This window comes from Sphaerodactylus townsendi, linkage group LG05 (genome assembly GCF_021028975.2).
Source record: "Sphaerodactylus townsendi isolate TG3544 linkage group LG05, MPM_Stown_v2.3, whole genome shotgun sequence".
Classification (NCBI taxonomy): domain Eukaryota; kingdom Metazoa; phylum Chordata; class Lepidosauria; order Squamata; family Sphaerodactylidae; genus Sphaerodactylus; species Sphaerodactylus townsendi.
In genome coordinates, this window is record NC_059429.1 from 114,779,198 (window position 1) to 114,795,628 (window position 16,431).

The 16,431-nt window shown below is 43.4% G+C and overlaps 1 protein-coding gene across 1 annotated transcript in view; it reads right to left on the bottom strand.

The window, feature by feature from the left end:
• The window catches only part of PEDS1 (plasmanylethanolamine desaturase 1), a 37,589-nt gene extending 22,995 nt beyond the window's left edge, over positions 1–14,594 (bottom strand). Inside the window, exons 1-2 of the mRNA XM_048496122.1 lie at positions 14,230–14,594; positions 5,759–5,878 (exon numbers count right to left, since the gene is read on the bottom strand). Coding sequence (XP_048352079.1) covers positions 5,759–5,878; positions 14,230–14,533 — 424 coding nt within the window. The 5' untranslated portion in view covers positions 14,534–14,594. The remainder of the gene's footprint in view (positions 1–5,758; positions 5,879–14,229) is intronic.
• Between the last annotated feature and the right edge of the window lie 1,837 nt (positions 14,595–16,431).

Consider the following 16,431-nt stretch of genomic DNA (forward strand, 5'->3'; position numbering starts at 1 on the left):
AGATAGCCTGTGACGATCTTTTATGGGACAGAACCCGTTTCCTCAAAAAAGCCCTGTGATGGCTCATAAGGTGTAAACCCAAGAAGAAATAATTTCTGATTATTCCACCTCACCTCACCGAGAGACAGAAGCTCAAGTGTGACCAAATACCCCCCCCTCCCCCTGTGAAATGCTCTGCTGTGGGTATGACTTTTCAGGAGCAGACTTACAAGCAGAGTATGCACAGGAAGAAGAGGGGTATTTGGTCACACTTGAGCTTCTATCTTTTGGTGAGACAATGTACAGAATTTAGGCAACTGTCAAGTAGAAATTGCTTTAGATTAAAAAAAACCCTCCCCAAGTGATACGCAATCTGCTTGAGGACAAATCATACAAACCATTCATTTTAGAGTAGCCAAATCTCAAAACACATGAAGAGGCTACATGGGAGATGTTACTGGATGTGCCAGCACTAAAAAGGAATTCTTGCCTGCCAGTCCTCTGGGGGGGGGGGGAGAGAGACAGGCACAGGAGTGCTCTCTCTACTCACATAGGCTAGTAGCAAGACCTTCTAAAAGCAGCAAGAAAAGTGGTGGCTTACGACAGCTCTTTAAACATGTTAAAGCACCCTGTGAGGAGGAGAAAATTTAAACTAGCAATATATCCTCTGCGATCAATTTCACACTTCTACACCCTTCACCTTTCAGAATACAGCAAGGAGGCATTCCTAAACACAGAGCCAGTAATGAATGCCATGACCAGGTTTGGTTTATTTTGTCTGATTGGGTAAACCTTCAAAATGGTTTCAGTCATCATATTTATCAGCTAAGAAAAGACCTCATTTTCCCCCTAGTATGTTTTTATCACACTCTTTCTCCAACATACATAACATGGCTGTCCTACCCTTCATTTTACTGTGGGAGGTAGGTCAACCAGAGAGAGCAAACACCTTGCCCTTCATGGTTGAATAGGACATTCAACTGATGTCTTTCCATACCCACACTAACTACTACCGTGTTCCCCAAATATAAGCCCTACCCCGAAAATAAGCCCTAATGCACCTTTTGGTGCAAAAATTAATATAAGACCCTGTCTTATTTTCGGGGAACCCCGGTATACTGGCTCTAATTTATGTTGTTTTTTGCATAGGGGAGTGGGGGAAGGAAGGTTCCCACCAGTGTCCATAACCTTTAACTGAAGAAAGCAATCTTATTTTAGTTTAATCTCACTGCATTGTAGAGCGAGGCAGAGGGAGAGAAAATCTTCAGGCACCAAAATCAAGGACATTAGAAGGTATTAAGTGTCAGGGGATCTAACAAAAGCACACTCATATTTCGCAGAAAGTAACAGCTTTTCTGATGCCTCAAGGCAGGATAGTAACTTGGCCTCTAGAAGGTTGCACGGCTTCTCTAATGAGAAAAGCCAAAAAGCAGGAAAGAAAGAACTTCTGCTATTTAAAAATATTAGCATGGAGAAAGTTTAATTTAATCTGCTGACACCTACAGAGTGTGCAGATACCATGTACAACGGATGGGAGAAATTAGAATATTTGCTACTCTGTTCCCTATTTTTCAGAAGCCGTGAACACCAAGACCAATGATCTTTGCTAATATGGCAAGCAAAGAAACCCGGCATCTCCACACAGCACAGCAATAACCTGCTGTGAACCACTATAAAGTTTAATTCTAAAAATAGCTTGCTACCCTTTTGGCAAAGCATCTCGAAAGTTTTTCATCAGTCTTAACACTGACAGTTATTCAACAGTAAGAGTTCAGTACTTGACATATCACCTCATTCTGCTACCCTGTTGGAAGGCTGATTGTCATGGGGATTTGTATCGATGTGATTGAGATGCATTTCTATCTGAATGTAATTGCTTACAACTACAAATCAACGCTGCTACAAGATATATGAAACTAGATGCTATATGTTATCAGTGCCAGCTGGGGAATTCTTTCCTCGATCTTTTCTTTATGGCTTCACACACTCTGTAGATAACTAGGCTTCCCCTGACACCCTGGTCCTATGAGAAACAGGATTGTTTCCGTTATCTCTTGGGGGCAGGAAGCCAGGTGGCTTCTATCAGTATCTGTTAAAGATCTTGGGATACCTCGACTCCGAAAACTATATTTCACATTTCTTGGGAAAACAGGAGGGGGAGGGGCTGACAATGGGAGTAAAGGAGATGGCATATGCCAGGTTTGTCAGAATAGGCTTTGCCAAGCTTTGGTGCTCTGACGCTTATCAATAAATGCTACTGATCAACAATACAGAGTCCTGTATTGCCTTCGACAATACATTAATACAGAGTCCGTTTATTGGCTTAAGGTTCGCAACCTAACATTGATTTGTGAACAATTATTACAAAATAACTGTTGAATCTAGTGCTGGGTTCTTGAACTGTGAAAATAAACACACAGCAACACAAAGCACCTGCGGCTTCCTGGCCATTACTTTGCCTCAGGATTGGAAGGTTTCATAATTAAGCACATGAAAAGCTGAAAACATCCCCTATTGAGCCTCAAGGCAAAGGACAGCAGCATATTCGGTTTTGAACATAAGCGTGTTGTCAAGGCTGCACACCCCACTTCAGTGAGCTGAAATTCCAACATCAGTTCTCTCTATGCTAACAAATATTTAAGCAAGCAAACCAGACTCTGAAATGTAAAGCTAACAACTGTAAGAGATGCACAGTTCACCGAAATCAAGAGAGAAGAAACAATAATCTCTAAGTGGAGGCCATAATCGTTTATGTGTCAAGATGCTCCAGGTCAGCTGCACTGTAAGATGCCAGTATTTGTGGGTGTCACGCAAAAATGCAGTCTAAAAACAAACTCCCCAAATCTTCAGTGCTATCCAATTGGACAGCAAGTGACCATAAACATGTTATCTATTTTTGCAGCCTATGATTTCAGAAACAATTTGTTTTTGCTCAATAGCAGAGGAAACGATGGGTGATGCCGCTCTCAGACTTATGGTATTTGTGGTTTAAATTCCGGCTCTGCTATGAGCAGGTGAAATGGTGCAAGTGGTGTTCCTTCAGTTGACAGGGTACACACTGATCTTTCAAGGAAAGGGAGGAAGACTGGGAGGAGGAGGAGATTGGGAGATGTTTTCCATCCTGCCCCCCTTAAGCAGTTGTTTTTCTGAAGCCAAACTGGAAATCTTTATTGGAAATAAGCATTGAAGAAAAACACCCATGGAATATCCTAAATGAGTGAAATGTTCCGAGATAAATGTTTATTTCATCAGAATTTAGTGTGAAGATTTCTTTGCAAGACGATCAACAATGTTAATGAGAAGCTGAGGTTGAAATACCCCGTTTTCCTATAACCCGCTGGTAGCAGCCCACCTCCCATTGTGACAATCAGCCCACCTCCCATTGTGACAATATTGGGGTGGGGGAGGATTCTGGGCTGGAAGATCACAAGCCAAACAGCTGACAGGCTGCGGTGGAAGAGAAGAAAGCACACCACCGGCAAGCTGGTGGTAGCAGAGGCAACTTGAAGCACAAAATGCACAAGATAGTGCAAGCCTCTCTCCCGCAGCCGCTGCCTACCAACTGACAACGGTGCTAGGGCTTGGAGAAGAAAACACATCCAGTATAAAGGATAAGGAACATAACCCAACCCCAAATTGAGGACTCCAGTCTCATCATCAATGAGAATTTTAGATGATAAATTTCCTCCTCCATGCTCCAGCTCAAACTTCTCACAAAAACATAGTTTGAAATGCAGTTAGCCACACAAGATTAGGGGAGGGTGGGGGATGAACCATTCCATGAAACTAGATTAAAGCTTCTTTGGGCAGAAGAAGTCACTCGCGTTATTTAACATCTAGGCCACAGAACAAGTAGCGTGCACCCAACTTTCTAATCAGGAGTTGCCAGAAAGCCGTGCTGGAACAGAAATGCCACTGTGCTACTGTAATCATTTACCACTGCTCCAATAATATTATCAGTGAACTGTCAGTCTTATCCAATATGCAAGTTGAACTGATAATGGGGTGCTGTGTGGTTTCCGGGATGTATGGCCATGTTCTAGTAGCATTTTCTCCTGATGTTTCACCTGCATCTGTGGCTGGCATCTTCAGAAGATCTGATAGTAGTAAAGCAAGTGGAGTATTATATACTCCACACAACTCCCCAGAGATTCCGGCCGTGAAAGCCTTCGACAATACATTGAACTGATAATACTTCATCATCACTGAAGTGAGATTAATCTACCCACACATACAACACTGTCACTAAGGACTGTGCAGGGCTGATCAGACTTCTAACTACACTTGCACAAGCAAAAAACAGTCAGTACAAAAATAGATACTTGCACAGCATGTGAATATAATTGCTTCTGCCATTGTCCAACATTCTGAACATGCAGCTGAGGCTGAGAACCATTTATCATTCCACATGCAATAAAATTTGCCTCTCTCTGATGTCAACATAGCAACCTCCGTCAAAATTGGTAGTTCATATTAGTGAGGGTTCTTTTTAAAATCTTCAAGTCAGAGGTAAAATCAATTTAATTCTGTTCACAAATTTCAGTCAACAAGTGCTGATTTTTCCCAGACCAACATAGCTGATGTGTCATACCCAAGATCTCATTTACCATAAGTGCTTCTTAAAAGTATGGAGAAAATCCCGATTGACAGGAGATCCCTGTCATCACCAAGGATGCTCTCCTCATGGCATGGTCACGGTGGTTAACCTCCTCTACATCAGGATCAAAGCGCTTTTGGCAGATGCCCCAAAGCACATACAACATACTCAGCATGGAAGACAAGACACTCTGAACTAATACTTCTACTTAGGCATGTTATAGAACAAGAAGTCGTCACTGCTCAAACACAGGCCGAATGTACAAAGTATTCCCAAAGCAAGAAACACACCTGTCTGCCTCAGAGAGTTCGGTCCAATTTACTCATGACCTTAAGTCATGTATTAAGCATATTAGTACACCAAATCATTAAGTACATTAATAAATCAAATCATTAAGTACATTAGTAAACCACATGTTCCAATGTCTCTGATTCAGTGCTGAGTCAAGGGAATTAAGGAGTAAATTGGGTCATAACTTTTAGGGAGACTGTATGGTGAGGTAGCACTCAAAGCAGATCCAACTTTGTCCCTCATTACAACCAAAGAGTTTGGAGAAGCAGCTATTTCAGGGAGATGTTCTTCCAGATGGACAAATACAACCAAACACCGTTTTTGTTATTAACTGTTATCTGTCTTTTATGCTCTGGTTAATATTTTTCAGAACCAATGGCAGGGTCTAACACTGATTCTTATGGGACAATTTAACATAATTACATTTGTTATGTTGGTACTTTACCGTATAAATTTCATGACTACTGCCCAAGTTCATTTAAGCTTTTGTTTATTTACTTCATTGACACTCCACCTTCCTCCCCAATGGTGATCGAATGTGGCTTAAATCATTCCCCCCACACCCCATTTTATCCTCCAGTGAGGCAAATTCCCATATCAGAGTGGGTATTGGTGTAGTCCTAATATAAAGGACTACAAAGCACCATCTTTCGCTTAAAAGCAGCACATTTAAGTTTAATGCATTTCTATCCATAAATTAGACTTATGAAAAACTAAAAATGTTTCAGGGAAAAAAATCCCAAGATGTTGCTGTGTTCAGCTCATCTATATATATATGATCTAAGTCAGGACACTACAAATTTTCTGTCTGATGATGGTTCTGCTCCCAAACATGCATTTTAGTAGTTCCAGAAAAGATTCCTTAACGTATTATAAATCGCTCATACTTACATATCCCAAAAATAATAGAGAATGCATGCTCCCATCTCACACAGAAGATGAGATTGTAGAAGTTGAAAGTCATCAGAGAAAAACATAAGATGACACTGATCCATTCTTGCAACCTCTTCCCTGTTCAACAAAAAAAAGAAATTCCATTTATTGAAACTGTAATAAATACCTGAAACCGTGACACATTTTTTCATTCTGAAATAAGACCCGAGACATTTTTTCATTCTGAAATAAGACCCGACAGTAAGAGATGGACAGACAAATGTGTATTCTTTATGGCCCCTGAGCAACAGGATAAAAGTGACTGGCAGAAATGCAACACAGTGATTTTCTATGCAATAAGACTGAAAGATCCCCACCCCCCCAAAGGAAAAAATGCTTTAAATTTAAATTAATTGACTAATTAACTAAGATAATTTCCTTTACGATATTCTGCTACCAAATTAACAGGTTTGGGATCTATTCTGACTACAGATTGAATAAAAACAAGGTCAAGATAATGACTGAATATGGAATAAGCAAAAGGAAACAAATATTCAATTATTAAATATCTCTGGATTGTCATTAAGAAAACTCCTGTTCACACTGTTCGGGGACTGCCACCCTCAATCTTCAGAGTTGCACATCATTTCAGCTACAAGTTAAATTGTACGTAATCGGAAAAATACACAGAAAGTGCATTGTAATGGCATTACTAAATGGCAGATAAGTATTCTTGACATTTTCCATGAGGCCCATGAAACGACTTTTTGGCACTGAGAACAAGCCCACTGAAGTGAGGTTTAATGAGTTTTCCAGGAGATCCATAGACTCATTTTGTATACCAATAAATTTGTATGGACAGGCCCTGCTTCTATTCCAGAGCGGCCTGCTGAATAAAAAAAAACTCTTTAAAAAACAAAAAGCTGTTCTCCTGTAGAGTCCCGATATAATTTTATGCCACGTCTGAAAGGCAGTAAAAACGCAGCCACTAAATATAATTACAAGCCTTAATATCATTAGAACTTGGAGTGTCTCACTGTTATTGGAGTTTGAGACATCTATTGAATGCAAATCATGGATTAATAAATCAAAGCTTGGGTGGAACCCACACCCAAGTCACCAGCAGAACAGAGTCCAGGCTGTAGAGCTGAAAAGTTAATGTTATACTCCAGAGAGGCAATGCCTCAAAGTATTGACACAATATGGAGCTTGGCCTTTGACACACTAATGCGAGCTTGGGATGTGCTACTGCATCTTCTGCTTCTTCCTTCAATCAAGTTTCCAAAACAAACATCAGGTCAAGGTACAATATAAGGAGGGGTACGTTTTGTGCCTATGCTCCCCACCCAACCCCAAAAGAAAATGAGTGTTCTGGCCTTAAATGAGAACACTGGAGATTGTGAAAGAGCATTCCTGGAAACAACAGTGACAGGGGACTCTGTGTAAATACCACCCGCCAACTGCTTCCCGAGCTGAAAACAAAGAGCCTCAGAGATATCTCTGTGGTTTTTTTTTTAAAAAAAAGCTTCAAATTGCTCGTATGACAGAGGACAAGTGCCAACTTCAGGCATACATTTCCCAAGGATTTTATAGATGTTATTCCAGTGTTATTCCCCCTTCTAAAGCAAAAGGGGGACAAGGAGAAATTACAGCTGTCAACACGACTTACATTTTTGCCTTGCTTATGTGAACAACTCAAAAAACTGTACTTTGGTCAGCCCTGGTCACACGATGGACTATGCCCACCACCCTTCCCACAATCATGCAAGCTTCTAATATTAACTGGACACTGCACATGGATCCTAAATATTGTAGAGGTTCATTCTCTAATAATCTTCCTTCCAAAATGGCCAGGGGGGATCATATGAACTGCAACTCTGCAGTTATGCTTCTAATAACTATCTGTATGGTACAGGGAACCGACACGATCAGTGTGGTGAAGTGCTTAGAATGTCAGGCTACAATTTGGGAGACCCAGGTTTGAACTTCACTCCACCCTTGGGCCAGTCATGCATTCTCCACCTATCTCACAGGATTGTTGTAAGGATAAAAAGCAGGAGAGGACAACAATGTGAGGAGCTCTGTGTGCCCACAGGGAAGAATGGTAGAGTATACATTAAATAAACATACATCAACAAAGTTAACACTGATCCAAGCAAACGTATGAAAACTACTATAATGGGAAGAAAGGTATATGAAGTTCTTTCTGCTAAGGTAGAAGGTGTTCTGCTATTTTCCTTCTTAAACTTAACCACCTAGAATGATCATGTCTGGACCTCAACAGCCCCTGGCTAGGCTGATCTTGCCAGATCTCAGAAGCTGAGAAGGGCGGGTCCTGGCTAATATTTGGATGACAGACCACCAAGGAATAGTCATGATGTGGAGTCAGGCTATGGCAAACCATCTCTAAATGTTTATTGACTTGAAAACCCTAAGGGGTCACAATTAGTCAACTGGGACTGGAAGGAAGGAAGGAAGGAAGGAAGGAAGGAAGGAAGGAAGGAAGGAAGGAAGGAAGGAAGGAAGGAAGGAAGGAAGGAAGGAAGGAAGGAAGGAAGGAAGGAAGGAAGGAAGGAAGGAAGGAAGGAAGGAAGGAAGGAAGGAAGGAAGGAAGGAAGGAAGGAAGGAAGGAAGGAACATAGATTGACTTCTCCTCCATAAATCTGTCCAAGCCCTTTTTAAAGCTATCCAGGTTAGTGGCCATAACCACCTCCTGTGGCAGCATATTCCAAACACCAATCACACGTTGCGTGAAGAAGTGTTTCCTTTTATTAGTGTTTCCTTTTATTTACTAATAAAGTTTCCTTTATTAGTTTCCTATTATTCCTTCCTTTCCTAATTCTTCCCCCCAGCATTTTCAATGAATGCCCCCTGGTTCTAGTATTGTGAGAAAGAGAGAAAAATTTCTCTCTGTCAACATTTTCTACCCCATGAATAATTTTATAGACGTCAATCATATCCCCCCTCAGACGTCGCCTCTCCAAACTAAAGAGTCCCAAACGCTGCAGCCTCTCCTCATAAGGAAGGTGCTCCAATCCTTCAATCATCCTCGTTGCCCTTCTCTGCACTTTTTCTATCTCTTCGATATCCTTTTTGAGATGTGGCGACCAGAACTGAACACAGTACTCCAAGTGCGGTCGCACCACTGCTTTATATAAGGGCATGACAATCCTTGCAGTTTTATTATCAACTCCTTTCCTAATGATCCCCAGCATAGAGTTTGCCTTTTTCACAGCTGCCATGCATTGAGTTGACATTCCCATGGAACTATCAACTAAGACGCCCAAATCCCTTTCCTTGTCTGTGACTGATAGCACTGACCCCTGTAGCGTGTATGTGAAGTTTGGATTTTTTGCCCCTATGTGCATCACTTTACATTTTGCTACATTGAACTGCATTTGCCATTTCTTAGCCCACTCACCTAATTTATCAAGGTCCGCTTGGAGCTCTTCGCAATCCTTTGTGGTTCTTACCACCCTACATAATTTGGTATCATCTGCAAACTTAGCCACCACACTACCCACCCCTACTTCCAGGTCATTTATGAATAAGTTAAAGAGCACTGGTCCCAAAACGGATCCTTGGGGGACACCACTCCTTACATCTCTCCATTGTGAGAACTTCCCATTTATACCCACCCTTTGTTTCCTGTTCCTCAACCAGTTTTTAATCCATAGGAGGACTTCCCCTCTTATTCCTTCATTGCTCAGTTTTCTCAACAGTCTCTGGTGAGGTTTGCCCAAGGGGAGAAATCTTATGTGTCAACCATGTTTAGTCACCCAGAATCATGCTGCTGGCACAGACATTCCCTGCCCCTGCTCTGCCCAGGGAAGTGTGAAGCTTTCTGAGCTATATCCCTACTTTATAAGCTTTTTAACTTTAATCGTCCTCCACAGCTGAAAACATTCCTACAGCCTGTAACAGTACATAAGGATCTGAAGTCGAGAGTAATAAACCTACTCTGGCATTAGAAGAACAGAACAAAATGTCTCTGGCACACACTCACACCCCACCAAAGTCACCCTCAGGAGCCACCTCAATCTGAAAGCTTCAGCAGCCGCAACAAGAGTTCAATCACCTCTATAAATTTAGCTGTCAATCAAGTAGGGTCCAATGCCCAGGGGCATCCAATATTCACAGGTCTTTTACTACTAATGGAGGAAGGTACGCCACCTGTCTCAGGCTCCTATTCTCCTGTAATGGGGCTGCCACACTCTCCAAAGCAACTTGCTCTCCAATCTAAGAAGCCCTGGTCTACACTGCCCTACTTTTCCCAAGCAAGCACGATATATGCCCAGCTGAATCACTGCAAAGTTTGACGCAGAACCGGTGCGTGAGTTCAGAACACTTATGAGAGCCTCCAAACACTGAAATAGGTCCAGGACAAGAAGGGCAGAGAGGGAAGAAAAAGAGGAGAGCTATAGAAAAAGGAGCAGCTGTGCCCTGGAGGCATTATTTACATGGGAGTAGACCCAAAACAGAATCCTGTCAAAATACCACCGTCATCAATATCCCAGATTGGAGGTTTTTGTATGTCTACTCACATGTAAAGTGTGTTTTCACAACGTATACATTGAACCCATATGGGAATTTTTACTATTATGTGTGTTTAAATTATACATGCAGCATTTGCACTACTGTGCTCTCATGATTCATTCTTTACCTGCTGGGTTACCTCGTAGCTTGTTATAGTTTTTATTTGTGTGGTTGAAATTTGTACTATAACTGCTTTTCAGTGGTCTTTTGTACTTTCTATTTCCTGTCGTTTAACCAGTTTTTAAATCAACACCCATCCCCTTATCCCATGACTGTCAAGCTTACTCAATATTTTCTGGTAAGGCAGTTTGTCAAAAACCTTTTGGAAATCCGAATACATGTCTACTAGATCACCCTTATCCATATGCCGTTTAACCTTTTCCCAAAACTCCAAGAGACTCATGAAGAAAGACTTCCCTTTGCAAATGCCATGCTAAATTTCTGTTTACCTAGAAAGGCCTGTTTGCAGTGCTTTCTATCTGATATCTTTTAGGTGGAGTTGTCAAGGAACTGAACTAGGGCCCTTGGGCATCTAATGCAGGTGCTTGCGTCACTAGGTCATTAAGTGCTGGGTGGAGAAAAATGGCCAGAAAGCAAATGCATGCCAATCCTATGGAAAGGCTACCTGTGGCTAGCACAAGCAGGAAGTTCCTGCTTCCTTTCAGCTGTTCTCATAGTTTTATGTGGTCATCATATGGTAAGTGTGGATTCGTAGTCAGAATGCAGACTTGCAGAAACTTTGGAGGATTTGCTGAAGTTTCTTATAGTTGCCTGCATTTCAGCCTCTCCCCCGTCTCCAAATTCTGCTTAAGAAATAATCAGGTTTAGGTAAAACAACAGAAAAAGGGGAGACTGAGCAGGATTTATGAATGATGTACACAGAGTACACATAGAGTTCCTATATTCAAGGGCTGTTTGGATCAATAAAAGGTTGGTACCTTGAAAACTTGGTGAGACTCTTAAAATTTCTGGCAATGTGAAACTTGAAGTTCTTCAATTTGGCTGGCCTGCTTGGGAATATGTTAATTCCCACTTTCATTCAGGCAAAATCACATATTTGCTTCAGTAACTCTCATGTGACTAAGGCTTATCAGGGTTCCTTTTTAGGTCACTTTCTTGTTGCACTGAAAGACAAAACTCCACCCAATTCAATGAGTGAGACCTGTGGATGCAGATGCAGTGCAAAGTGATCTGCTTGATTTAAATCTGTCAGTCTGTCCCCTTCTGAGCTGTCATTTCTGCAGCATACAAGGAATGTTCCTATGTTGGTTTTGTGTTTTGCAATATTTTTTTTAAAAAAACATTTGTTTCTTGACAGCAGACCTAGCATCCTGGGATTACCATCTTTACATGGGTGGATGTTTGCCCATTCCCTGTCTAAGAACCTGGAGAGATGTTGGTAGCCACAGCAGGTAGTTCAGAGCGAGATAACTCTGTGAATGGCAGGGTCACAGGTCCAAGTAGCTACTACCTATTATTCCTTAGTACTATGACCACAGACTCAAGATGGCAAAAGGTACAAATGAATGGCTAAGTCAACTTTTGTGGGTAATCAAAGCCAGATTTGAGCAAAAAGACAAATAAATAAAAACCCATGTAAAGCCTCTGAAGTTGCTACTATTGTCCGACACTCTGATAAGCAAGTTGAAATCATCATGCCAAGATGGAAAGCAATTCTGCATAAGTGCATTCTCCCATGGAGGGACAACCCTTTCTCCATGTTTTACAATGCAACAAACATTTCAATTAAGTAGTTCAAACAGCTGGGTGGTGCGATATAAACATAAATGCTATTATTATTAACTGAAGCAAGAACTACAGCTAATTAGAACCTCCATTTTCTCTATGTAAAAAATCCACAAAAGGCTTTTTATTCTCCCCGAGAGGGAGAAGGGTCTACCCTTTCAGTGATGGAAAGAATAAAACAGTTGTTTCATTTGCCCTGCAACTCACTCTACCCCCAAGGCTTGAGGTAAGCAGCAATACCATGTTATTCCCTAGACCACTTCCAAATAAAAACATTAACACCAATTTTCCAAGATGCTGATGACTCCCTAGGGCAGTGATAGCGAACCTTTTTGAGACCGAGTGCCCAAATTGCAACCCAAAACCCACTTATTAATTGCAAAGTGCCAACACAGCAATTTAACCTGAATTCTGAGGTTTTAAACGGTTGGCTCCGAGGTGTGCGTTACTTGGGAGTAAGCTTGGTGGTAGTCGTTGGCTTTGCTTTGAAGCAACCATGCAACTCTTCAAACAGGTGAATTACAACCCTAGGAGGGTTTACTCAGAAGCAAGCCCCATTGCCAGCAACCAAGCTTACTCCCAGGTGGATCACGCTTTAGTTTTTTGCATGAAAATCAGTGGGGTTTAACAGCACTTAACAGGGTTACCTACACTGCTTCCCCAAAACTAGGTCTTAGGTTTAATGCTAATAATCGAGCCCAGCAGCCCAGGCCAGCCTAGATGTGTGTGTGGGAGGCTGATTTCCCCCCCACATGACGAACTCTGTTTACACGTGCCCACAGAGAAGGCTCTGAGTGCCACCTCTGGCACCCGTGCCATAGGTTCGCCACCACTGCCCTAGGGAAAGATCAGAATCTTTTTTTTAAAAAAGCACCGAAATACAGCCAATTCACATAAAAGAATCCCAAACATAAATACGCCACTCAAATGCATTGGAAAATTTTTGCACGTTTCTTGTGTGTCTTCAAATAGCTTTACAGAATTCCTTTATACCAAATGTAGGTTTCCCACCTACACAAACTGCGGGTGTTGTAACCATCACCTACTCCCTGATAGTGAACACATACAATTTCAGTGTCTTGTTCGCATTCAGGCTTATTCACAAAACGGATACGCCACCTTTCTGACCTCTTCATGGCCACCAAGTCACATCTTAACAAAAACAGACAACCTATGCTACTGAGGGGACACAAAAAGCCATTACACCAAGGGTTGTCATAGGTTTAAATAAATATTGATTGATTAGCCATACTAGTTCAGTAACAGAAGTATTTCCTTTCCAAGAAGCAGAGTTCGGATTTTTATTTTATTTTGCTGTACTTATTTCCTGCTCATCCCTCCACCATAAGAAGTCTCAAAGTGTCATACAGGCTTCTCCTCACAACAGAAATCTTGTGAGGCAAGTAGGGTTGACAGTGTTCTGAGAGAACTGTAACTAGACCAAGGTCACACCCAGCAGGCTTCATGTGGAAGAGGGGAGAATCAAACCAGATTAGAGTCCACTGCTCTTAACTATTACACCATGCTGGCTCTCTTTGGGAAGAAGCAAATTTCTTGGTTGTAGATGTAGGCATGCATTACAGCAACCAAGCACCGAAAAGGTATAAGACTGGGACACCAAAAGTCACTTTCACACATTCAAACTGTAACCAAGGCAACAATGTTTCACCTGAATAATCAGACTAAAAACACCTCACTGGATTAATCAAGCAGATTTTTTTTTAGACTTTAAAAGTGAATTAACTTTTTTTAACACAAGACTTTACGAAAAACCCAGATGTCCTTTTAAAAAAATCCACTGCTTGATTTAAGCCAACTGCATATTTTTAACACCCCACAAAAGGACGCGAATGAACCAGTCAACCCCACACCGCAGTCCTTTAGCTAGCACTGTAGCACATGTGATAGGGCAGTCATAGACCCACTCCTGCAGGTTGAAAAACTTTCGCATTCCCTCCTACATTCACGTTCGCTTGTTCCAACAGTGGCGATTCACACGTTCTCCTTCCACCCCAATAATCACGTCTACTGAGGAGGGGGAGCGACGAAACAACGAGCACGCGCGTGTGAACCCGGCCACACAACACGCGTTCGGATGCACACGTGATATATCCTGCATGGGCGGGGAGGAAAACGTAACGTGTGAAGCGGCTCTTCACGTTCCATAAAGTCCTGGGGTTAAGAAGCAGAGAGGTTCGCACGCTCACCGGGCGAGTACAGCTCGGCCAGCTCCCGGGCTCCGGCGTGCTGAGCTCCCCAGCGGGGACAAGCGTTCTCACGCGCTTCATGGGCAGCTGACGCAGCGGCCTCCGCCTCGAACGACGCCCCGGCCGGCCAGCTCCGGGTGCACTCAGCCATGGCCCCGCCGCGGCCTCGACGCGCCGCCTCCCCGCCCTGCTGCTCTCCAAGGCCGGCCTCGTTTTGCAGCTCCAGCCCCGCAACTCGCGCTCCGGGTCCCGGGGAGCCGCCCGGCGCCAGCGTGGAGGGCGGCGGCGGCGGCGGGAGCAGCATCGCGAGGAAACCCGCCCAACGGCCAGCAGGAGCGCGCGCCCGGCCGACAAAGGGAGCCGTCGTCAGGTCTTGTACCCGCCCCCTCACAGAAGGAGGAGGAGCCGGCCAATCGGCGCGGCCCGCGCGCAGATTCGCAGGCCTATGGCGGAGGGCGGACGTTCCGCCCCGGCCAATGGCAGCGCAACATGTGGGAAGGGCCCCTGGCTTGGCTGTGCCCTTGTTCCGCCCACAGTAGAGGTTGAAAGGGAGAGCGCCCCAGGTATTGAAGGAGGCGGGCAGCGCGAGCCACGTGTCTGTGGTCAAAGAACAAGATGCAGATATTTCAGCCCCTATGATGGTGAAATCAATAAAGAGCTTTGTTGAGTAAGTGACAGGAAAGCAAACAACAGACATGGTTTAAGGCAGCTCCCAGCACTGCAACATCCTCCTCATCCTCATTATTATGGTTGATTTCACAGCTGCCAGTTCTTTAGCTGGTTGTTGGCCATTCATTACAATTCGAGCCTCACCCAGAGGCCTAGGCAGTTATAATGTACTAGCAGGGCCCGGCCACACGTTGCTGTTGGTTATTGTGGTGAAATGGGAAAGGAACAGTAGCAGCAAATCAATTGCAGAGGCCCGCAGTACGTGCTCATGCAAACACGCAGCCTGATACTGTGCGATGTCAGTGATGTGTGTGCCCACATTACTTGGGGGGGGGGGAATGGAAAGGCACCCCTCCCACACATCTAGGCTGGCTGGTCATGATCCTTTACCTGGGAGTAAGTTTGGTTGGTGGTAATGGGTGTCACTTCTGAGGAAACTCTCTGAGGGGCACGATGCAGTCATTCAAAGTATGTCACGGTTGCTGTACCGAGCTTACTCCTGAGTAATGCGTGCCTGGTTTTCTTAACTGTAACCGCAGTATTCAGGGAATCTAGGGTGCCTGGTCCCTCCCTCCCGAACCTTGCATGTCACCCCTCACTCTCTTCCCTCCCTCCCTCTCTTCCCTTGCATGCCACCCCTCTCTGTCCCTCCCTTCCCGCTCCCTCGTGTGTGTGTGTGTGTGTGTGTATGTGTTTCACTTCCACTCGAGTTACTGCCTATGTGCTGTTTCCACTGCTCATATCTAACCATCTGAGTGAACATTCTAAGGGTGACAGTTACACACAGGCAGCTGCATGTCCTTCACCAGGGAGCGCCAGGAAAAAGGCGTTTTACCTGGGCCAGGTGTGAAATTTCAGGTATGCGAACATCTAAAAACACTCTCGCCTGGCTGACTATAGTGGCTGGGAATTTTCAGAGGAATTGGCCCAGCAGTTACTGAGGTATACTATCATCAACAAATACACTGTTAGTTTTTTATATATATAGATTGGCTAGCATTTGTGCATTGTGCAGGGGTGCCTTCTGAATTTCACAGATGTTAATTATGTCAATTCAAAGATGTTTTAAGTGCTGCCCTAGTGTTTTTGGGATGGCGCCCAGCGTGCCGATTACCACTGGGACAACCTCAGCTGGTTTGTGCCATAGACGCTGAAGCTTGATTTTCAAATTGTGGTATCTTGTGACCTTGTGTTCTTTTTCAATGACCCTGCTGTCACCAAATACTGCTATGTCGATGATGGTCACTTTCTTGTCCTTGATCACGGTGATGTCTGGTGTATTGTGTTTCAACACTTTGTCCGTTTGAATTTGAAAGTCCCACAGGATCTTGACCTTCTCATTTTCCATTACTTTCTCTGGACAATGTTCCCACCAGTTCTTAGCTGATCTTATGTTGTAATTCTTACATAAATTCCAGTGGATGATCTTGGCCACTGAGTTGTGCCTCTGTTTGTACTCAGTCTGGGCAATCTTTTTGCAGCAGCTGAAAACATGATCTACAGTTTCGTCAGCTTCTTTGCACAATCTGCAAT